Below are 25,315 nucleotides of genomic sequence, written 5' to 3'. Positions count from 1 at the left end.
ATATGGTGATTCTTGTATAATATTGAAAGACTTAAGAAAACGAGTTCGGATTTCGCTTACTTCACTAGAGACAATAAAGTATGATGGCATGATCAGAAAAATAAAACGATTGCTTCATACAAAAATTGTTATTGCTCAAGTTAACACCTTTGGAATATTTTACTCGATTGTGTAGAGTTCTTGATAAAAAGAATACGGAAAATTAATGATCAGTTATTATTATTATTATTATTGTTTTTTAAGATTCCAAGCACTAAAACTTTATTTATTTCGTACTACAAGATTATATTATTATCCAATCTTCATAAATGTATTTTTTGGACAGTTGTTGATAATTTTTTTATTATACTAGTCTACATAAAATGATATATCCTGAACAAACCCTTGTGCCGTATATCACTACACTTATAAATAAATTATGTAAATAATATTAAATTTTTATTGAAGATTATCATTTCATAAAAATCAGAGATTTTGATAATTTCTTGATAATAAGCTCTAATAATTTTCATTTTGGTGCTTTATATAAAATAACAATAATAAAATTTATATCTTATTATTGTTATTTTATATAAAGCACGAGTAACTTAAAACTTGGTTGGTTTGAAGAAAAAGTTAATATAGAAGTAAAATTGTTTACAATCTTTTTTTTCCATATGTTGTACGTTGTAAGAAAAACCAATTATATCGGCTATTGTCTTTTTTAAAAGCAATCATGGTTTACTTGATAATGATAAATTACACAAAAAGACTAATACGAATATCTGCTCACTTACATCGGTTCTTATGCTACTCTGTATATGTAATAAAAAATCATTCTATGTTTTTAGAACTTAAACAGATGTTTGAGAATTGAAGTTAGTGACAAATCACCATCTAGAAGCGAGATGTTTGGGAATTGTGTTGCGAGAATGCACTTGGTATGATCAATATAATTGTGTTAGAAATGACGTTGCAAGAGAATAGACATTATTAATTCCCGGAGTGGTACTACTCCTGTTGATAATGTTTTGATAGAAACAAAGTTAAGATAGTGTTTTACTTTCGTGGGACGAGACAAGCTGTTGGAATAAACAATCTATTCTTTGAATTGCATATATATATATATGGATGTGTATACATATTGGCTATTTCTTTTGTTTAGCATGTAAATTCAGCAAAATTTCAAAACTAGCAAAATTTATTTTGTAGAAATGAAAAATATTTCGAAAAAATGTTATCAATAAATTTTTTTTTCAATATTTGAATTTTTTTTTTTTTTTAATTTTTAAATGAGTTCACTGTTACTAACTGTTACTATTGTGAATCATATATTTAAGAAATGCACCCTCTTTCAGTTCATTAAATGGGGTAGATGCTTCACCAACCGAAAAAAAAAATTTAGAAACTTGTATCGATTATATGCTTATGAGAGCAATACTTCTACGGCTACGTATAAAATATAAAATTCATATATTTCTTTAGAAAAAATTCCATTTTTTTCCATTTATAAAGAGTTCCATTCCAAAGAATCTAAATAGTTTAGGCGCACTATCCAAAAAGAAAAACATGTTTCAACATATTAATTGTAAACTCATTTTTATTGGATTTCTGGCAGCTAATTTAAAAATAAACATTACAAACATTTTTTGTGTAAAGGTGATACAAAGAAAAACATTGTCGTAAACAAATGAATTCAAATACCTCCAAACAATGGTGACTCTAAATCCTGTATTGTTTATAAGTTTTAAGTCTCTAAACTAATCCAATATAAAACTTACACATTTTTAAAAAATTTAGTTTTTTTTCAAAATGTAGCAGTATTAAATGAAATGAGTACAAAACGGAGTGATGTAACAGAAGAGAGCTTGTTTAAATAGTATCAAGCATTTTAATTACATTAGAATGCATCTTTATTGGATTTATGTACTAAGCGGATAATATATAGGGGTAAGCCTGCATAAATCCTCTGTATTTAGTTTGTTTCACGCATTTATTCTTCTTTGTTTAACATTAAAGTCAGTTTAACTATCTTAAAAATGCAAACCTTAATCACAAGAGCGAATCAACGAGGCAAACTTTTCCCCTAACAACAGTACTTTTCACAGTTTATTGCTTTAACTCAATTGTACAATGCATCTCTTGAATAGCACGTATCATAGGGGGCATTTATAGGGGTGAGACGTTACACGAGGACATTGAATTTATGTGCCATACAGGGGCGCTTAGAGGGAATGTACCACTGTCAAGCTGTCAAGGGGTGTAACCAGAAATTCTACATAAATCGTCATGAAATTGATTTTTAGTTACTCTAATTGAAGGTTACATAAATTGTAATTATTGCGTGTACAGTATATGGATTTTCAAATCGAAAAAATAAGCAAAGCTTTACATATTTATAATATTAAACAATGTATAAAATATTATGTTATTAAATCATTTTGAAGATAATTTTACTAATAAATTAGCACAATTTCAAGAAATAACAACATTGCAGATTAAATATATAAATATGTTTTTGAACTGCTAAATGATTGAAATTGGATTTAAACTTTTTTTGAATTTGTAAACACATAAATAATTAATTTTCAATTTGCACAGGCCTAATTGTTGTTACTCTTTACAAAAGTAATTAAAATATTTAATCAATTAATAAAAGTTTTAAAAATTCTCTCTCCTTGACATTTTAAAAGATTAAGCTTTGAATTCGATGTATGTAGCCTATAAGTAAATAAACATATATAAAGACAAAATGTTAAAAATCATAATAAAAATATTCAAAATATACTGTTTATCTCCATGGCATTTGAATAAATTTGAATATTTATACAGTTTTAGTTCTAAATTTTTTAAAACTGAATTAATTATAAAATTAATAAACGACTGATTATAAATAGATGTACGCTTATAAAATGATCTAATTTATTTTGAAGGTAAACCTTTTATAAATATTTAACGATAGAATTTCATATTTTCGTTTCGTTTTAATCTCTTATCAATGATTGATTGTTGTAATGAAATGGGATACTCGTCAGATGATCAAAAATGGCGATCTACATGCAAGTTTCTCATTAAGGACGTTTTCTAAAGATTATCAATCATTATTATTAATTTATATATGATGTATCCTTAACTCGTCTTGTATATCAGGTATATGTTACTGTGGATATTCAATCATTGTATAGATAATTATAAAACAAAAACAAGTAAGATAATGTAAATAAAAGCAGGTAATATCTCATACCTAAATTTTTTATGAACATAATGTTTTATATAGGCACATGATTTGTTATTTTATTCTATAATCTTATAAATGTATTCAATGTAAGTACAATATACATAATTCACCAAAATATGCTTTACATAGGCTCTACAACTTAAATATAAAGGACTGGTATAATATATAATGTACAGTATGCATATAAATGCATAACTTATTAAACTTAGACTACATTAAATATAGAAATTATCAAAGTAAGCGAACTGAATTGAAATTTTGGACTGATGAGATTAAGAATCTTGAAATAAACATTCTAAAATATCAATTGATATGGAAGTACTTTACTAGACGGCATGTAAAGACAGCTCTTATATATTTATGTATCGATCTACATTTACTAAATATTGATTGGTACACAGATGTGTGATAACAACTATTAATATATGCGTATTCGGATATATTCTTCAAATATATACAAGCATAAATACTTATATATAGACCTGTTATAACTTTGGAGTTTATTCGGATAAATGAATGAATTTTTATTATAACACAGTAGCGACTTGTACATTGCACTTAAGCTGTTACTAATAGAAAATTATAATTCATGTAAATGCAATATCAAATATTAATCTGTGTCATATATTATGCCCGATTCATATAATGTTAAGAGTAATACAAGGACAGTTGACAGCCTTAATATACATTTACTACAAGTGCAATTTACGTATGATTTACATCATTCGATATTCACAAAGAGTTTAATAATTGGTAGTTTAATTACTTAAGCATACATATAATTAAAATGATCCAATTATGAATTATTGCTCAATCAGTAATCAATATATTTATCATTTTTAACCATAAAACCGCTTCCGAACTATTAGCTCCATCTATTGTATACAATTTCAAATAGATTTATTATAATAAATGTTAAAATAAATAGTTTGTTCAAATTATACACGATACGTGCAAAATATTAATGCCGTAAGCACTAATAATATTATTTTATAATTTTAAGGACAATTTTTAAAATAAATTTCTATCCCGAATGAGAAATACGTTGATGATTCACCTTGCGTAGGATTAAAATTGATCAATTTTTTTGTTTGTTTTCTTTTAACAAAGTGTTTAAAATTAATTATTGAAAATTGTATAGTTGAGGTTGTATTTATCCTAGAAAAAAACAGTAGGATGTCGAATGTTATTCTTTCCACGTTATCCGAAGTTTCAGTTTGAATAAGAGATGATCCAAGTGGAAGGAATATTTGAATTTAAAGTGACTCCTTTATATAGACAATGTCGCCATTCGTATGGTCAGAGCAGTCGAGCGAAACAGCGATTGCAACACACTCCGAAGAAATACAATAAAATCGCTTCTTTTATCTGGAATTCAAAACGTTTAAAACAAAAAATAAAATAAAATAAAAAAAATTATTTTTATTTTTTTCCAAATTTAAAATTCTCTGCTCGTTATTGTTAAAAAGTTTTATTTACAAGCAAGGAGAAAAAAAATCAGCATGCAATTTCTTTAGCTTTATAATAAACAAAGCCTTTTTTTAAACAAGGCATTGATCTCCTTTTGATGTTTCCGTTGTATTGTGACGTCACACATCGATCCTATGATGTCACTGTTGAAATAAACAATTGGTTGATGTGTGTTTCAAATTGCGTGAATTGTGTTAACGCTTGACATCACTCGAGAATGTCGTATGTCGTCATAATAAAAATTTAAATTCAAATTAAGCCTTGTATGACGTCATAGACGCGATACTGTTTATGAAATATAATGAATTAATATATGCACATATTTATAATGCCATTTTGTTTAATAATGAGCGAAATATACGATCAACATTTTTCGTGAATTATCATTATCAGGGCTAGAAACAGAATTTTAATCCCTACGAACTCCTTGCTTCACGGGGGTCGTTGTTGCAACGGTTCACTAGTGGTTAATAGCCCTTTGTGTGTTACAAGGGGCTCGGAGTTTTCTTTGTATCGACCTCATCCGTTATTACACGTCTGTTTGTTTAAAATTGTGTTCGTTTGATTGGATAACAACGTAATGTTAAATAAAACTACATATTAAAATTTTCATTAGATTAATGTCTCAGTAAAATAAATTGCGCGTAATACTCAAAATAGGAGAAATTATGTAAAACTTTAAATTAATTTTATTCAAATTTTTATTCATATTAAATCGAAAGAATCTGAAAAATTCGTTTAAAGTATTCTTCATTAATCTATTTTCCCTTTTCTCAATAGAATTTCCTTTAACAGTATAAAAAGAGCCAATAAAAATGCCATTTGATAAAAGAAAAAATAAAATAAAAAGGAAGAAAAGTGCATTTATAAACGATTGGGAGAATACTCTTTGAGTTTAGAATTTATCAAATAAAAAATGAGTTTAAGTAGATTGATGAACCGAATAGATCGATAATCGATTTTTGAAACATCGATATCGATCAATTTTCGACAATTTATAGTTAACTTTCTTCTATTTTAAGCGACTCGAATATCCTAACAATATGTCTATACACATACAGACATCAATTGATCAACAAATTGATCGCGAATTGATGTAAAAATCTACTTCTCATCATAAATATATTAATATATAGATTAACGTATAACGATAAATTCGAAACTTCAATCATGCAACAGGAAGTCGGTTCTTAAGAATAATCGAAGCACGGAAATTACTGAATCGAATCAAAAAGATAAATAAAAATAAAGGAACGTCGCGATTATATCCGCTCCTCTTCATATACAACCAAAAACAATATAAATGCAAACATTTTAAACGAGTTTAGCGAAAGCATTATCAAACGACGTCGTAATTAAAACACACTACATTTTAATTGTGACGCAATAATTAAATATGGCCTCTTAAACGATGTCGCGAAGAAACAATTCCCTTTCCCGATTTCCTTAAGAGATTCCATAATAAAATAAACAACATTCTTAAGTGACGCCCTCGAAATATAATATATATACATTACGACGATTTATTTTCGTTTCACAAAGAAAAGTAATTAATGATGTAACAATAGACGTTTTCATACGTCACACATCAAACAATTATTTCTTCCTCCTGTCTACGTCTGCCTTATTTGTCGAAACAAGTAATAAAGCAATCATGTAACAGAATTAACCATTAAGCTTTGCAATAAAATCGATTTACTTTTATCAATTTATACCGCTATAAATCCTAGAAAATAAGAAACGTTCGATTCTATTGGAGTAACCTAAGTGTACGTGTATATATATATATTTATAATAACATATTCTCTTTTTCGAATATCGAACAAAGATAAAAATGAATTCAGATAATATTCGAGATATCAAAATTTCCATTTTGATCTCGTAATATTGATCCACATTTTTATACATTTGATAAAAACCATTTCTGCCCCTTTATCGACATTTTATAATAAGAAATATAATATTTTAGTAATATGAAAAATGTGGCTTATCATTTTTCTTTTTATTATTATTATTTCGTACATTTTTGGATTCGTAAATTGAAAAGAAAAGAAACGATCCGTGTTCGATTAATTTTATCGTAGAATTTTAACAGCAGATGGCGCCACCAATCGTAGCGTGGAAATTCTTTTATACCCCACCGGGAATGCGTAAAAAACGCGAAAAAAGCGTTTACTTTTGAATTAATTCTCGTGTACTTCACGAGAATAAAACTTCGTAGTAGGAAAAATGAGCCCCCCCTTTTATTTCTAAACTTTTCATTTATTTGCTTCCCGTAATTAAAGTGCAATTTAATGAATTACCAAAACTTAATTATTACCTAATCGTTAATTGAATTAGCACGGGTATCGCGAAATCGTCACGTAATTAACGAAAACTTTCGCCATTGTATTTTTGTATTTAGTATTAAGATAGTTTATTTCTAGAAGAGTAGAAAATTATTTACAGGAAACACGTTATTATTCTAATTTTAGAAAATCGCTTCGTCGACTGAAACATTTTTCCCCCTCGTGAAATAAGACGCATGGCGCCATCTCTTACACGTTCTGATAAAAATAATTTCTTTTTTAAAATATTTTTTTTAAATTACCGAACTGCTAAATATAAAACAGTCTAGGAGGATATTGCGCGTTCTAAATCAAAACACAACGCAACAGAATATTACGAAAACGCATTTTGTGTTACAACACGAGAAAAATAAAAAATCTTTGTTTCAGTGTGCCTGCGCCTTATCGATTTTGTTACGGTGACGTCATTTGATCGAATGTACTGTACGTTCGCGGCAGCCGCCATCTCGCGAAACGGATCGATTTCAACTTTACCGAGTTAATTTAGCATGCTAGACTCATGTTTGATACTAAAAGAGTTTTTCGTTTCGTGCATGTTACTCTCATAAGAACAATTTCGTTGGCAGAATTAGTTACTTTACGGGCCGGTAAAAATCGATGATCCGAATTGGATGATCGAGCCTTTTAAAAGAATTAAAGTTAATTAAACGACATACGTGGTTGAAAGAAGACATGCCAAGCTTGCCTTAACAGTTAATGCACGAGAAACGGACCATACTTTTTTAACTTTCGACTATAATCCGTCTGATTCCTATCTCTTAGGTGAGAGAAAGATACCTTGTCCTTCAATACTCCTACGAGATAAGTTGCATAATATTTTTATAAACTTGTTCAAGGACGGGAAAAGTCTCTTAATGGGAAAGATATAATCCCGAAATTTGGAAATTAAAGAAATCGTTCGATTTCCGACGCGTTGTAAACGTGTCGTAGGTATCTTTTTAAGTGCAGTCTAGCCGCTGCTAAAAAGAATGCTCACGGACACAGTTAAATCCCTCTCTTTTAAGGCATTCTTTATCTGCAAGATTAAAAGATACTTCAAGAACGATTATTAACATCTTAAATTTTAATAAACACAAGTCAATTGTAACATAGTATATGGAGCTCACTAAGTTAGGTTAAAAATAACCAAGTATGAATATAAGGTTGGTGTATACGTACGAGTTTTTTTTATTAAAAAATTATGATTTAGATTATGCTTAATGTTTTTTAATTTAAATGTATTTGTTTAGATTTAAAATATTTATATAATTTGTTTTATAGGCTAAAGCAATTTATGTTCCAGAATTTTTAAAGAGGGGAGCAAAAATTTTTAGTTAAAAATTTTATTTTTAAGCAAGTTAGAGTAAAAACAATACAGTGAGTGCAAATCTTGCAAACAGAATTTCTTGGAAGAATCCGTATAAAATTAACACACACAACAATCATCATCTGTTGAATATCACTTTTATTTTAACCATCTGCTTGTTTGTGAAACTGAAATACACGATCAAGTCTAAAACAAAAAAAGCCAAGCAGGAGACAGAACTTTTGACATACTAGACGAATTCGATGGGGATCCTCCATCCATATATGGATGAAGAGTACGAGGAGATGATTTCCCACTTACAGGATAATAGTAGGAACGTGTCCGACAATGCCGATAACAATAACAGTTAAAAGATATAAAGTATTTTTCTTTTTTTTTTCCGCCGGATTTGAGAGATCGGAATAGAGAATCCCCACCGATAAATGCTAATGAAGAGGCTATACCATATATACTGTAAATATATAGTATAGAAATGGCAAACCACCACCAGCCTGCAAGCAATGAAATTTTTAAATTTTTTTCTTCCTCTCCCTGTGAAAACTATCTATCGGATACATATTGACAACTGTGTCTAGGAACACATTAACATGATAATACATAAAATCACTTGTATTAAATGTCTGCACATTTATGACATACATCACACATTCCACAACCAAACCTTGATAAACAGAATTGAAGTGTTTTATACTACATGAGTAAAATTTCCTTTTTCCTAGTACCATGTATCACTAAACACTAGGTCGCTGATGGGAGAGGATAATTTTCCACTTCTCCTATAGAAAGAGCTACACGTGATCACGGACAACCATGCAAAAATTCTTACTCGGTATTTATTTATTATGTTTTTTTAGGTGTGCACATGAAAAGAGTGCAGGTGTAACTGGAAATTAGTTGTCAATTACACAGAAGAGGACTGACACTTGTAGGAGGTGGCTTGGACAAGATTGCAGCAAGAATATTAAACCTGACGATGAACATAAAGTAAATGCTCATGAGATGTCTTACACTGATGGGTAACCTCGCCTAGTTTTTGTTTTTCATTTTTATTTACCTATTTATTATTTTTATTTTTGTAATTATTGTGTGAAAGTTTGGATAATCCTGCTGGTTTCACGATGAAGGGACTCCTTCCTTCCATACACACAAATGCAGGAGATATGCAGCCAAAAAATAACGGTGGGAGGTGTAAGATCCTTTGACACCCTCTTCATGAGTAATTTGATTTGACAAGATGAACACGTGAACAGAGCTAGTGAATAATTTACTATTATTATCCACTTTATTTTTTTTGTATATTTTAAAAATCTTTTTAAATTTTTTTTGTTTTGCCTCTTTTTAAAATTTGCCCAATAATAACAAATGATGTGTACTTGAATTAAAACTGTTTTTTTTTTTTTTAAGTCTCCTTCACTCTTTTATTATATTCATTCTTACATGGATTGCTTACAACTCCCCCCACCCCCTTTACAGTGCAGATCACAACCTTACTTATGCCTCTTCTTCGTCACCTTCGTCCTCTTCGTCTTCCGCACCATCCTCTTCCCCTTCTCCTTCTTCTTCATAATCTTCCCCTTCTGGAACTACTTCATCATCATCATCACCTTCTCCTTCGTCACCTTCTTCTTCATATTTTTCTTCTGATTCTCCATTCTCCTTTTCTGTTTCATTTTCTATTTTGTACAAAACTAGTATTTTTATAAAATTCATTTTATGAATTTGAGTAATTCTTTTGTACACTATCCATATCATACTTATCAAAATGAATTTTTTCTAATACATTTCATTTGAGATTCTTGGAACAATGTTTATGAGAAATTTACAAAGTGCATTATTAGAAATCTTAATATTTGCAATATGTACAGTACTAAAATAAATGATTATATAGGATTTAAGAATATAGCAAATTCTATTACTTTTTAAAATTATTGTGAGTTAATGCACTTTTTAAATTTAATTTTATCAATATAGGATATTATTATATATCATGATTAAGATAAATTGCATCTATGTTTTTATTTATGTGCCTAACTATTATATCTGAAACACTGTTTCAAATCTGGTTAAGCACACTAAATTAGTAATTTGAATAAAGTTCAAAATGTAAACTTAAGAACTGTGATGTAAAACTTGAAACAAATCACAACAATCTATTAATTATGATTTTTATAAATATTGCTTAAGTACATCCACAATAAAAGCAGTATTCATGGAAATGACAGAATACAAAAGAATTACTATGTAATAAAGTCAGATCAGATCTTGAAATAAATATGCAGATCACTAAATTATCTATTAATTTCAATTAGGAATTTAAGTAAAACTTAGTAGATAATATTAGCAAATGTCAGTAAATCAACAATAACAATTCTAATTTTACACTTATTTACCTTATTACTAACCTTATTTATTATCAAATAAGTAATAGTAGCTTAATTTAACAGAATATTTAATAATTGTAAAATTTATCTACTTTTGATACTGATGATTAGGTTTCTCCAAATTATCTAATTATAATTTCAACACGAATAGTACTGTTTTAACAAAATTTTTAAGTAAATAAAAAATAGACACAAAAACTAGAAATTAACAATTTTCAAAAGGTGAATGCTTACCTTTCTGATCAGTCTGAAAAGGAAAAAAAAGGAAATAAAAATAAATATCAGATATTTACCATTTTAATATTTAATTCTACTTTAATTTTAAATTTATATTACTAAATTAGATAAAATATTTTTATATTACAGTTTTAAATTAAATTAGGATAATAAATAATAAGATTTGTAGATAATAATGTAAATATTAAACATTCAAAAATAAATAAATAAAATAAACTGCCTTAAATTTAGGTCAGAGCTGTTGATTTCTCCAAACAAATAAATACTCTGGTTAAAAAATAAAATCTGTAAGCCAACGTAAACAATTTACTAATGGACATCATTCTATTAGCAAATTGTTAATGTTGAACTTCATGCCTATTCTGGTTATTTTCAATTTTTTTCTTTTTATATTACTATTAGTTTAAAATTATATTTTTGGTTGGGTTCAATTCTATTAATTTTAAAAATTTCTGATAGAAAATTTGTTTTGCTTCAAATCGCCTGTCTTCTAATAGATGAAAATGGCCACAAAACAAATTAAATGACAAAGGAAGTTCTCAGTCTTTGCTAAAATATTCAGGAGATTGTCAGATTAGTACAGTGATTTATTTTTTGTTACAACAACTTAAGAAAAGAAGATTAGTTCTTTTAAAATATTTATTTTTGTAATTTCTGTTCTCTCTTATTTTATAAAAAAAAGTTTTAGAATTTGCTCAAATCCTCCTCAAAATTTTGAATTATCAATTAAAAATGATTTAATAATAATACAAAATCATTTTACAAAGCTAATTCATTTTTCCTCCCAGAAATAAAGAATAAAATTGCCAATGTGGTTGAATGAAAGTTATATTACTACTGAATGCAAGTTATGTACAATGACCTCAGGCTCATCATGCTACATCAACCATAACAATAAATGTGAACAGCATGCATAATACTTCCTTCCATAAATGGTATGTAACAAAATTGTTTTCAAAAACAAAAGTTCTCAAACTTTTTGACTTATAGTTTGAATTATTGTTTCTATGTAAATTATTTATATTAAATATTATGTCTAAGGAATGAATACTCAGAAAAGAGATTCTGAGAATTTAAATTTTTTACCTTTTGAATCTTCTGCTTGACTTCGTCGTCTGTGCTGTTTACCTACAAAACAAAATGTAAAATATCATCATGGAGAAATAAATTGTATTTATAAATAAATTATCATATGCATATGCTACAATAAAAACAGTAAAATTGTTGCTGCCAACAGAGTTTTACTTGGCATGAATACTAAGACTATATTTATTTATTCTCTTTCAAAACACACTAAATAGAAAAAAAAGAAATTACTGTATATGTCTAATTTAAGCCTGCTGTAATACTGATACAAAGTATCTACATCTAAAAAATATCATACATTTTAAGTCTAATACAGTACATTATATTAATAAATGTTACTACAATTGTTATGGGAAAGTATAGATTATAGATTTATATCCTTCAATTTTTGATAATAAACATATTCTTGTCTAATACAATAACAATAATGAGAATAAAAAATTAAAAACTAAGATCCATCAAAATTTAAGAAACTTGTGAAATTGAAGCTTCAAATTATAAAATCATTCTATTACCAAATTTTATATACACAAAATATAAATTCCATTGTTTTTTTCTTACAAATTAAAGTGACAATTCTTTTAAAAAATCATAAAATTGGATAGTTTTGTCAATTTGATAATATTAAATCTTAAAAAAAAAAACTCATTTGACAACCTGGGAAAAATTAGAAAGCATTCAAATTGAAACAATTATAAAATGAAAATGTCAAGTGTAAACCTAACAAATTTTTGTTTTTGTCATTACATAAATTTAAATTTTATAATTAATTATAAGTCATTTAATCTTAAGCATTATAATAGTAAAAAACTTAAAATACAAGGAATTAGAACAATAATTTGATTAAAATCATAACAAAAAATAGTATCCTTAAATCAAATTAACAACAAATTTTTCTATCTAGCTTCATTAATATCATAATTTTATTCTCAGCTTAAAACTTTGATTTATTTAAAATGTTTTAATTATTACTATTAATTCAATTTTGAAAATTATTTCTAAATTTGATAGAATTCCAAATCTGCTAGTTTTTCTGTATAGAGAATTGTAAGCAAATATATAATAATGGAAGTAACTATATTAATGATATTAAGGAATGTATGTAAGATCACATTTAAATAGGATTGTTTTCTTTGCAGAATGAAAGCAACTGGTTAGTAAAAATTTTGCAGATCTCCATTCAACTGATCATTTATCAAGAGATTTTATCTTTAGAATTGTTTGCTAGGCAACATATACATATGAAGATAGCTTCTATTTACTTTCTTGCATGAGTACTTATTAGAATGAAACATCTATTTAAAGAGGTTTGACATTTAAATATTTTTCTTATTTTTTAATTTGGAATAAATTTTTTCTTAACTTTTACAGGAAATTTTTAAGGAATTTCAGTTTTAATTATTCTTTTTAAATGATTAGAAGTGAAAAATATGTATTTTTAATTTAGAAGAATCTATAAATTAAAATTAATGAAATGGTAAAATCAATGTAAATCTAAGAAATCTGATAAAGCAGACTTTAGAATATGATAAATGATAATGAGTTGAAAAATAGCACATAATTAATAATAGCTAATTGGATGGATATCAAACTATCAAGAGAAAAGACATTTGTCTACACTTGATATAATAATGTATATAAATTACTAAAAAATTATGAAAGTAAATAACTTTAACATTTTTAAAATTCCTTAATTACAAATTGATTACTATTTTGTTTTTATTAATTTTTGATAAATTTATTGCCTTTGGACGTAATTTTAATTAACTTTTATATTTGGTTTTATACTTAGTATGATATTTTATTATTAATTATTCAGTTTAAAAGCCATATTCCAAATATTTTTGAATTATAATATAATTAACAAAAAACATGATGGTATCCCAAGCACAATTTATAAATGTTTTTAAAATCTGTTATAATTTTTCTACACTGAATATAATTATTTCCTCCACATTAAATGACTGATTATTATTAATCAGAATTTTCTAATTCATTAAATATTGAGGAAATTCATTTATTGAGAGCAAATCTAAGAAAAGGAATAGCAGATCAATAATCTTTGTATACAGTGGTGCAGAATCATAGTAGGTTACCTTTCTATTGTAAATCCAAATCAACATGTAACTGAATAATAACAGTAATATAGTAATTCGGTTTTAAATCATCTTTAAAGTTTTATTATAACATTCATTTAATGTTTCTTAAAACATTGAAATAGTAATAACATAGTAAAACATTGAATAATAATAATAGTGATACAATAATTAGTTACATGTTGATTTGGATTTAGTTTAATAATGTTATATATTAAATAGTAATGATATAACAATCTAGCATACTTTATTTTACTAATAGATGCTTGGAATCCTTTGTGTTCTCTAAAATTATCAATTCAAAAATATTTTAGTAATTAAAAAAAAATAATAATAATAGTATCCTAATCTGAATGAAACATAAGGATGACTTTTAGAAAACAAATTATACTGGGTTTAATAGAATGAGATTACTGCTGTTTACAGTTGAAAAGCAATAAATATTAAATCAGTACAATTTAGAATAATGTCAAAAATATTCAACAAGTGTCTGTTCAATATATTAAAACATCTAATTTTATTATCTTAAAATGTGATGTATTAAGTAAACAAATAGCTGCATATTTTTCTTTTTTCATTCAGAAGCACAACCAAAATAGCATGCAGAAGAAAGACATAAAACTCTTATGCCTTATTTCCCAAAAATGTGAAATATATCAATAACAAAATTTATCTCAAGGCATAAGCTAATTAAGTTTTTACTAGCTTATGTTGCAAATTATTTATTCAATAACAAATTATTAAGTGTAATTCGGTGACTTGACAAATAACTGTAACAAACTGTAAATATGGTTTTTAACTATTAGTCTTGCTTGAAATTCTTAGCTATGCATTATCATAAAGTAAAGGCATATACATTATAGAAAATAATAATTGTTCTTTCTGGATTTAAATCCATTTAAATCTTATTCCCTACATTAAAACTAGTTTGGTGCTAAATTTTCTTTTATAAATAGTCATATTTGGTTACTATTTTATAGATGAAACTACATTTGACAATAATACAATAATTATATTATTGTATTGTTTAATAACCTTATATTATCATGTATAATAAAGTAATGAATAAGTAATCAACTTTATTCAATTTCCTAAATTTATTTACTTATATTATTTTATTCAACATGTCAAAAATAGATAAAATATATGCATGAAAATAAACATTTTCATGCATATATAGTAGAGATCCAAGAAAATTACAACATATTCTCTTCTTTAATCTATTAAAAGAATTTAATTTCTATTAAGTAAGTAAAGTTTCTTGTATTACTGCATAAATTCAAAACTATAATTAGAAAACTTTTAATATATTTGGAATGTGCTTTCAATTAATATTTAAAAATAAGTTTTTATAAACCAAATTTATATTTTATTTACATTTGTAATTATATTTATTTATAAATGCTAAAATTAATGTAAGAGAATAATTTTTATAAAATATGTTTTCAAATCTATGAATTCATAGCTAAAATTCTAATGAATCTTTCATTTAAAATTAATTACGTTTAATACAATTGAATGTTTAAAAAAATTGTTAAATTTTATATAATATGGTTAGTTCAGTTATAAATCTTTTTTTTTTTTATTTTAGTAATTGCATTAATCTTCAAATTTTATAGTATGCTATAGTTTATACAATTCTTATCAATTAAGAAACTTATAAAACAGTTTTTTTTTTACTCTAAAACATGTTCTCTATTTATTTAATAGTTACAAATAAGTCATTTTCCAAATACATTTACACAGAATTTGTAAGGTGGTTATTTTTTTTCTTTCTGAAATCAAATCAACCAATTACTATTGGGTTTTTCCCACTCTTTTACTATTACTATTGTTGTACTAAATATAATAATATTACTATTATTAATGAGTGAGTTTAACTCATTAAAAAATGAGTTACTTTTTAAATCATCTATTAGTTTAAATCTGATGTTAAGTTCATTGCAATTAAAAAAACATTTATTATAATTTGATGAAATTTTACATCATTCAATAGATCATCATGTTTGTGGATTTGATTCTTTTAAAGAACAATTTAAAATCAATTTATTATTGTTGTTATTTTAGAATTACTATAATTTTCCTGAAAAACATTCAATACTAAAAGCATTAAGTATTTTTATGATTTTTGATAAACTGTATCCTAATTTTTTTTTAAAGTAGCCATGTATAATTTAATCAATTTTAATTGCAGAATATTCTTTTATCATCACTCCATCTTCAATGCATATAATTGATGTAGGTACTTTTGTAACAGTTTAAGTAAGACTTCTCCCCCATGAAAATCAAAACACTTTATAAAGTTTGTTTTTCATCTTACCGAATAATTTCATTTTTAAATAATCAATTTAAATTAGGATTATTTAAAAAGTTAGAGGGGAGAAGAATCTTTTCTAAACACAGAATATCTTAATATATTTTCTGATTATAAAACATAGAACTTTAATAAATTGTTTAAAAGATATGGAGAAATATAAGAGTATTTTATATTAAAAAAAATTAATTTTAAACATTTAACTAATGAAGAGATAAGATTTTATTTTGAAAGTTGAAATGATGATATATTCAATGTCTGTCTAGGAATTAGATCTCAATATTCAAGAAAGAATTCTCCAATGCAATCCTTAATTCCATTCAAGGTCATTGAATAATTTGTTTTGGATCAAATACATTTAGAGCTTTCCAAATTCAAATAAATTTGAAAAAGAAATCAAGTATGCTTACATTAAGTAGAGAAATTTAAAAAATATAACTGGATTAAAATTTTGTTAAATTTGTTCTTCTGTCTATCTAGATATGAAACAAGTGAAAAACACAAATTAGTTGTAATTTTTTAGAATTGGGTTGCTAAAGTAACAACAGCTATTTTCTGTACATTTTTAGATAAGCTCTTATCACATTTATCCACACTTCCTTTTTATTTATAAGACCAGAAGGTTTTATTCTCTACATCAATCACCGGAAATCAATGACATCCATATTAACTATAAAATAAAAGGCCATTAACTTACTGGCAAAGAAAGAGCAACAGAAATGCAGTATTTAAAAAAATCTTTATATATATATCTGAAATAAAAAAGTAAATATAAACAAGTAGAACAGTTTTTTCGAATATGTAAATAGACTTTTTTCATAAATACTGTATTGTAAATTAGATTTTTCATTCAATCATAAGTCTGAGCTACATTAGAATTACTGTACAAATAAACAATATTTTCAAAAATTAACTTAATAATTCAGGAAATGAGGAATGATAGTTCATTTCTTCAGTGGATGAAAAGTTATTAACTCACTTCTGTATGTATTTTTAAAACTATATTCTGAAATATATTGTTTATAACAAAGTTGACAAGCAAAAGTATTTTGCTAACCAACCACTTAAAATTTATTATTGATATAATTTAAAAATGTTACAATTTTATTGCTTTGTTTTATATATTTTTTTGATATAAAAAAAATATCATTTTAGTCATAATCAGTATAAGATAAATTTATCATCAGATTTAATCATTACCTTTATACATTTTTAGTAACAACGACACCAATGCATTTTAGATATTCAGATTTTTTAATTAAGATTACAGAGCTGTTGATTTCATTTTATAAACGCTACACTCAATTTTAATTCAGATAAAAATTATTTCAAATTCTAATTATTTTTGTAAAAAATATCCAATATAACCTGATCAGTAGATAAGCAAACTATTTTTGTTTCACGTAATTGAAAAGGTCAAGAAATGCCGAGTTAACCAATAAAATGTCTGAACCACTAAATTACGCAACTCTAATTTTTTTTAAACTTATGTAGGTATGGGATATATTGTGCCATTTGTAATAATCTAAAAGCATATTTTGAATACATGTGGAAACATGATTCACTTTTAAAAATTTATTTCCAATTTAATTAATTATCACTGAACAGAATTTTAATCTTTTTAATTTAAGTTTGCCTAGAGACCACCTGTCTCATCATTGGATACTACAGGTTGAGAAATGCTGGGTTAACATAATACAAAATGTTTTTAATTTAAAAATGTTTCCCATGCAGATAATCTAATGCAGACATTTGTTTTGAATAAGTGAATATTTTCATAAGCCGTTAAATATTCCACATATGAAAAATGAAACAGCCAGACTTGAGATCCTGATTTGTAGCACACTGCCTTAACATCTTTGACAAACTTTTTCAAATAAACGTTATAACAAAACAAAATGCTGACCGATTGAGATGACAACAATACACTTCAGATAGTCGGATTTTAATAGTCTGGTTCAATGAAGTAGACTGCTAGCATTTTAAAGCTAAATTGCAAAGAAATAATTTAAAATAGCTTCAGAAATACACAGAGAAACAAACTGTTTTACTTATTGCTGAAATGGCTGTATGTATGTATGTATACAGTGCATGATGATTTATATTAAACTGTATATAACTACCATAAATCAGCATATCCAGTGTATTATCTTCATATTACTTTCTATCATAAGTATGAATGACTTTGCTTATTTAGTTCTCACTTTCAACATTGTATGAAATACAATTTCAAAGAATTTTGTTCCCCACCTTTTCTTGTCTGATACTAGTCTAATATCAACATATCTTCTCATTGAAACACCCAAAATATCCTTTGGGTTAACTTTATATTAAAAATAATTTTAATTTAGAATAATATGTAGCCTTTAGAAACTCATCTTTAAATTTATAAATATTAGAAAAAAATTTATGTATTTTATCCAAAATGAGAAAACTCAATATATCAAAAATGGATGAATGTCTAATGATGATTGAAGTTTCCAGTTGCATCATACACGTTCCTATCCGAATATCCTTATACTGTAATTTGTTTTCTCAGTATTTTAAAAATTTTACACAACGTCGTCACCAATCTCAAAGATTTACAAATTGCGACAATGAAGTAATGCTAAAGTTTCTACCATTTAAATCAATTAGCATTCTCTTATAAAAACGTATTCTTATTAGCGAGTGTCAATAATTTTTTTCTCGATAACATTAAATTGAATCGAATTTAATAAAAAAAATAATCGAAACATCTTTGTTGGCCATCCCGTCCTGGTAAGAACGACACTTTAAAATCTTCCCGTTTTACTTTTATTGGATTTTATATAATAAAACGTTTGATCCTTAAATACAATAATTTAATTATTTGGTGGTTACGTAACAAAAGAATTCAAATTCAAATAAACTGACATTCCTTTCTAAATTCTTAACCCGACTTCTACTTTTAGAAACTAACACGGAGTAGTAACTATCCGACTTTATCCTCCGACAGGAGTTAAAGACAAGCGAGCAATTTAGATTTTGAATTCTCCAGTGACGTCGATATTCAAATCTCACGTGACTATGCAGGCGATTCATTTTAAATTCCCAGTGACGTCATACGTTCACATTTCTCACGTGACTGACGCGAGCGAGTCGTGCCTCAAATTTCCTGTAATGGTTTTTGAACGGAAGAACACAATAGAAACCATTGAAATTATTTCGAGTCAAAATAAATAAATTACAAAAAAACGGGCAGTCGAATTTATCGAGTGAAAAGTTGTTATCGCATTAATCAAAAGATGTCATTTATCCTTAACGGGTTCAAAGGTTTTTTTTCATTCGCTTCATCTCTACGAGTTTAATCACGGAGAATATATAACCTCGTTTTGTAGCTATCTAATTCAGACAATCATAAATATTTGATACTAAATAAAAACCTTGCTCCGAAACAACCTAGAAACAACAAATCCTACTAGTTGATTAGCCCAATATATTCAATCCAGTCGAGAATTCTGTGATAGAAAAATTAAGATTGACTAATGCTTATTTTCTCAATCTTAACAGTTATGCAGAACACGTATTGATAGTATGTCTCATACATCTTGTCTTCGTATGCAACACTTTTCTGTAGATCTCATTTCTATTCATGAAGAAATGTGGCAGTGTGCCATGCAAAGATTTTCACTCCTAAATCTTTTCTGAACAAATAATTATATTGAGACAACTGCCAAAACAAGAAAAATTAAATGATTAATTATTAATTTGAATTTCAGAAAAAATATCTGAAACGATTCAACAGGTTGTGCTCAAACTGCGTCCTTACTAAAGTCTTTATACAAAATTTTTTAATGTTTCGTATGTTTAGACATTTTTTCAGTATTCAGTATGGTTATTTTAGATTGTCTCCAAAAAATTTTCTTTTTCCAATATAAGTGACTAAATTTAATCTCAGATGATGATTACGAAGATACAAATTATGTAAATTTTGTAAGGAAAGTCAAAGATTGTATAAATTATATACACAATACATAAAGTATTTGATATTTTCACTTATTAATAGTAATTCTTAAGACACCTGTCTCCATCTTTATTGCTTAAGCATCTTTTCCTTCTTAATACTTATAACTGTTACCTTCCAAGCGAAATAACCATTCACAGTGGGCATTGATGTAATCATAAATACTTATTAAATGCACAGAACGAAAACACAAAAGATTCAGAACAGGTAATGTGACGTTAAGTTATATTAGGCAGTAAATTAATATAACAAAGATACGCAGACTATGATACAAAATAGACTAATTCAAGTTAAACGAATATAAAATAATACGAACATAACACACAATGCTAAACAGATTTAACTAATAAAACAGTTCTGCAAAAAAAAAACTTTTAATGAAAATGGACTATAAATGGGTCAATTATACATAGAATAACGTAAGTATTTATAAAATATGGATTAAACCATATCATCATAGGTAAGCATAAATGTATAAAACCAGAAAAACGAGGCCTCGTTGATAAAAAAAATTCGTGGTTGGTTCCGGGTAGATTCAGCTAAGATTTTTTTATGTAATATATTCTTTGATACAATAATCTAAAAAAAGTATATGTATTATATAGTCTTGGGTTCTCAATTTATAGTATTCAATTATTAATAAAATAGACATTTTTATTAGCTTAAACCGTATTTAAGAAAGGCGTAAGTATAAATCAATTCGTATATATTCTTCACTCAACGAATAAATTTAATTAGACATTAAAAAGTGTTCTTAGTTATATCTTACAATTAATTGTCTTATACAGAATCAATTCGGTCTCAATATAGTAATAAGACCACACCCGAATCTCTATAGAAGAATCGATAAACCACATTCATCTTCGATTAAATAGTGTGCAACATGTCTGCGTCCGGCCACGACATCGCCAACAAGTCATAAAACTCAACTAAACTGAAAACATTTTTAAAATAACTTTTAAATTCTTTTAAATAACTTAAAACTTTTCATCGTATTATAAATGTAGCTGATTTTGGACGGTGAATGTAATATTGATTCTTGTCTATACGTTACAACTGACCTAGTGTTTGAGTAATAATTATGCTAGATAAATCTCACTTTTATTTCTGTACATTCATTTTTGATGAACAGGGTTGATATTTCAAAATAAAAAGACCGTGCACACGAGGAGCTGAAGTTTAACCTCATCTGGCAATTCAAACACAACTATGTTAATAATAAAGTATACTATGTATAACTTTTGTACCTGCTCAGTTCCTCCTTAGTATACTTTAATTTTACGCTATAGTTTTTCAGAACTGTGTTTATATATATTTGTGTTGTTTAAAATCCCATCCTTATAAAATCTTGCGCACGGGCCTGAAAAATACAATTTTCTTCAATAGCATTCCAAATACTTGACTAATAAATAACGAAATCTATTACATAGTATAACGCTAACATCCAAAGGATTTGCAGTTACGAATCATGTTTCAGAATGCGAAAATGGTAATGAAGTTGTTATACTTTTCTTTTTCATACAGGAAAATTGGACCAAACTAGAAATAGTCACAAATTATAAAAACTTGATCCTCCCGAGCTACTGGCGCACCGTTCAACAAAGTTATGACCATCGATAGGGGTTCAGAAGATAAAATTAATTCACCTGGAGTTTAACACCTGTCTAGAATAGACAACCCGACGGTTCGTCTGGCATGGCAAACCCTGTTGCTTCATGCTCCCAAAATAATAAACATTTCTCGACTATAAACCGCGGAATATTTCTGGACTTGGCAACACTTTTTTTCGGGAGTATTTTTCTCTAACTGACTAAGTAACTGGCAAACAAATGTTGGCAGGAGGAAACAATAATGAATCACACTTTATCGACCCGATTCATCACCGCATCAATAGGAGTGGGAGCGTGGCGGGCGCGCGGCCTCTCTTCCACAAGACTCGACGAGGCAGACAAAGAACAGACGTGCAGGAAGAATCGACGGCACATATTTAGTAAACAAACGTCTGCACAGTGGCATTACCTACGTCTACCCGAAAAACCTACCTAGATATAACGCGCTGTTACCATGGCAACGCGAGAAGGGGAAAGATGGGAGGGCGACAGGGTGCGCGACGCTCGAGCTATATACACGTACACCGACCCTCTTCGCGGGTCACTTCGGGTAGTCTGCAATGGACCAATAGTAGAAGCTGATACAATCGTCAGACGAATCTACTCTCTCTCTACCGCCCGCTCTACCAATCGGCTTCCTTCCTTTTCCGTAGATGTTGTACAAGGTGACTGCGAAGGTCACATTTGTGCGATCTCCGACACCCTTAAGAGACGACGCTACTTACATAAAAGTTCGAACTTTTCACTATTTTGAAAATTAAATACGTCTCGGCGTTGACACAGCGCGCGCAATTGGATGATCGTCTAGACTAGGGAGGAGAGGGAGTAAAAATCGATTTATAAGGGTCGGTCAATCCACTACGCGCTTCTGTTGAGAGTCTATCCCTCCCCGAATCTCCGTCCCGGATTGCTGACCTCCCTTCTTTTATCATCATAAAACATTATATTGGAGATGGGGAACTGGCGGCACGTCTCGTATTATCGGATAAAAACGATCTTTTTTTTTTATCGTGTTAAGGTGGAGTAGTGTCATCTACTTCCTTCCCTTTCGAATTTTAATCTGGTGAAGGAAACACTCAACTGTTGATTCGAACAACGACAGACCCCCGCAAAGTAAAAGTAATAGGAGAGCATGTTCGAAAAAAAACTTAAAAAAATAAGCAACAGCGTGGGTTCAAATTGTAAACCATTTGAGAGGTTTTTGATCTCCTCTTAAGTACTCTAGACTTTTACTTCTATAGAAGAGGAATATAGACCTATGTTCAAAGGGAGGGGAAAAATGCAATTGAAAAAAGTCCAGACTATCCCTTCAGATAGGGGTTCGTATAAAAAGTGGCACTGATAAATCTTGCTCACACAAAGAGCTGGTAGTGAAGGAAGTTCAAAGACATCGTCCGTAAAATAACAAGCGTGGTAAGTGGATGTTCAACTGGAATAAAATCAGTTAAATTCCATGATTCAAATTAGTTCAAATATCGAAACTTTTTTGATTATGTAAGTAATAAATTTTTTTAATTTGAAGTAAAAAAGAAAAAACTAGGCGAGTTCAGAACGTCCCTCGACATCGATTTTTGAACATAAAAGCATTTCCCGATTTATTATTCTCCACTCTTAGATATTTACGAATAAACAAAACGGAAAAAAAACACGCTCTTCGCGGGATTAAAGTTTCTGAAGACAAGAAAAGAGAATACATCATCATTTCTATTCCCTCCAATAGTAGAAAGTAGGGATGGGAGGGAGGAGCCGGATGGGGAAAAAAAGGAGTGATGGAAGAGGGAATCAAACGGCCACCCAAAAACGGGGATAACAATGGGAAACGGTCAGAAAGGGAGGGAAAAACAGGAACACGATTCGTACTATTCTGGGTCAATGAATGATATTGGACAGACGCGGGCCACTTATAAACATAAATTTTTACATTTAAATAATAGGAAGAGATCGTGTTTATGTCTTTTTATATAGAAAATGTGTGTACGTATGTATTACATAAAAAATTTCTTTCGGTCACGGTTAGTTTGTCGTCTTTCTCCAGACCTAATTAACTTCTATAATCGAGGTCGTTAACCTCTCACCTTATTAAAAACGTGCTAACGATTTAAATCTTTCGAGTGTCTCAACGCGTGAAAAAAAAAAAATTTCCAATTTCACACGTGCAAGGGAGAGAATAGAGCTATCTCCATGCGCGATTAACTCCGATGTAGGGAAAAATCATCCATTTATAAAATAACAAATAAATAAAAATTTCCCAACATAACCTTGATAAACAGCCAACTTATTATAATACGAAAAAATACCATAGGAAATCAAAAAAGAGGACGGAAGTTGTTGATAAAAAAATGGCGCGACATCAAAAACTTGACTTTGACGAGAGGGTAAAAACCCTAAGAATCGAGCGTACGACGATGGAAAAAAAATCGAGGGGAAAATTCCCGAAACTCGAACCCGATCCGGGTTATAAAACAAGTTATAGAGACGTCCTTGAATGATATAATTATCGCACTTTATCGTATAACTATTCTTTAATTATGCTTTCCCTTCGATTATAAAGAAAAAAATTAATATTTTTTTTAAAGTTAAAAATAACAATGTCAGCGACATTTTCCGCGAGGGGGTGACATAAAGGGGGCACGAATGGTTTAAAGTTGGAAGTTAAAGGGCAAGAGTGGAGCGCGTGGGTGAGAGTTAACACAAGGAAAACGGCTAAAATAGCGCGTTTTTGGGGAGTATGGTCGTCGGAGAGCATGGCCGGCTACCTCTCCATCCCCCATTGACATCCGCGCCAACTCACCTCTGATGCTGGTCTTTTATGCGGTGTTGTGTCTTTAATGTCAGCTTTTTCTTTATCACCAACGCTTTCGTCTGTTCGCTTCGTAGTTACGTCCACTTGTTTTTCTGTAGAACTCATTTCTATCGACTATCGACTTGCCGACTAACAGATGAACTTAAACAACCACTCTCCGTTCTTTGTTCAAATTCGGAAAAATGGCGCGTGTTCTAGTCGGCGATGTTGCTTACACTTTATGCTATTTTCGCTTCTTCCGACCTAAATCTTCGATAATACTTCACACAATCAGTTATAATGTATTAGTATGTCTCACCTGCTTGCAATTAATGCTTCTTAATTAATTTCGTTTGTAGGATATTGACCTTGCGAGTGGGTTAGAGGATATGGCGCCATTTTTTAATTTATGTGAAAGAGAGACTAGATCTCGTCACACCTCTCTCTCTCCATCGTTTCTTTCGGTGTTTTCGTTACGTGCGG

General features: G+C 28.3%; 1 protein-coding gene and 1 long non-coding RNA gene across 2 annotated transcripts; both read right to left on the bottom strand.

The window, feature by feature from the left end:
- Positions 1-8,461: 8,461 nt before the first annotated feature.
- LOC136981271 (acidic leucine-rich nuclear phosphoprotein 32 family member B-like) lies at positions 8,462-25,062 on the bottom strand. Its single transcript, XM_067277578.1, has 4 exons — positions 24,842-25,062; positions 12,046-12,087; positions 10,957-10,969; positions 8,462-10,014 (listed from the first exon to the last, which is right to left on the bottom strand). Exons 1-4 carry the CDS (start codon positions 24,956-24,958, stop codon positions 9,833-9,835), a joined length of 354 nt encoding a protein of 117 aa, XP_067133679.1. The 5' UTR covers positions 24,959-25,062; the 3' UTR covers positions 8,462-9,832.
- LOC136981276 (uncharacterized) lies at positions 21,148-24,829 on the bottom strand. Its single transcript, XR_010881672.1, has 2 exons — positions 21,867-24,829; positions 21,148-21,800 (listed from the first exon to the last, which is right to left on the bottom strand). It is a non-coding gene; the product is annotated as an uncharacterized lncRNA (long non-coding RNA).
- Positions 25,063-25,315: the final 253 nt, after the last annotated feature.

The sequence above is a fragment of the Centruroides vittatus genome, unplaced genomic scaffold, assembly GCF_030686945.1.
Source record: "Centruroides vittatus isolate TY-2023 unplaced genomic scaffold, ASM3068694v2 contig_749, whole genome shotgun sequence".
NCBI lineage: Eukaryota > Metazoa > Arthropoda > Arachnida > Scorpiones > Buthidae > Centruroides > Centruroides vittatus.
Note: the sequence above shows the minus strand (reverse complement) of the source record. Positions and strands in the feature narration are given on the sequence as shown.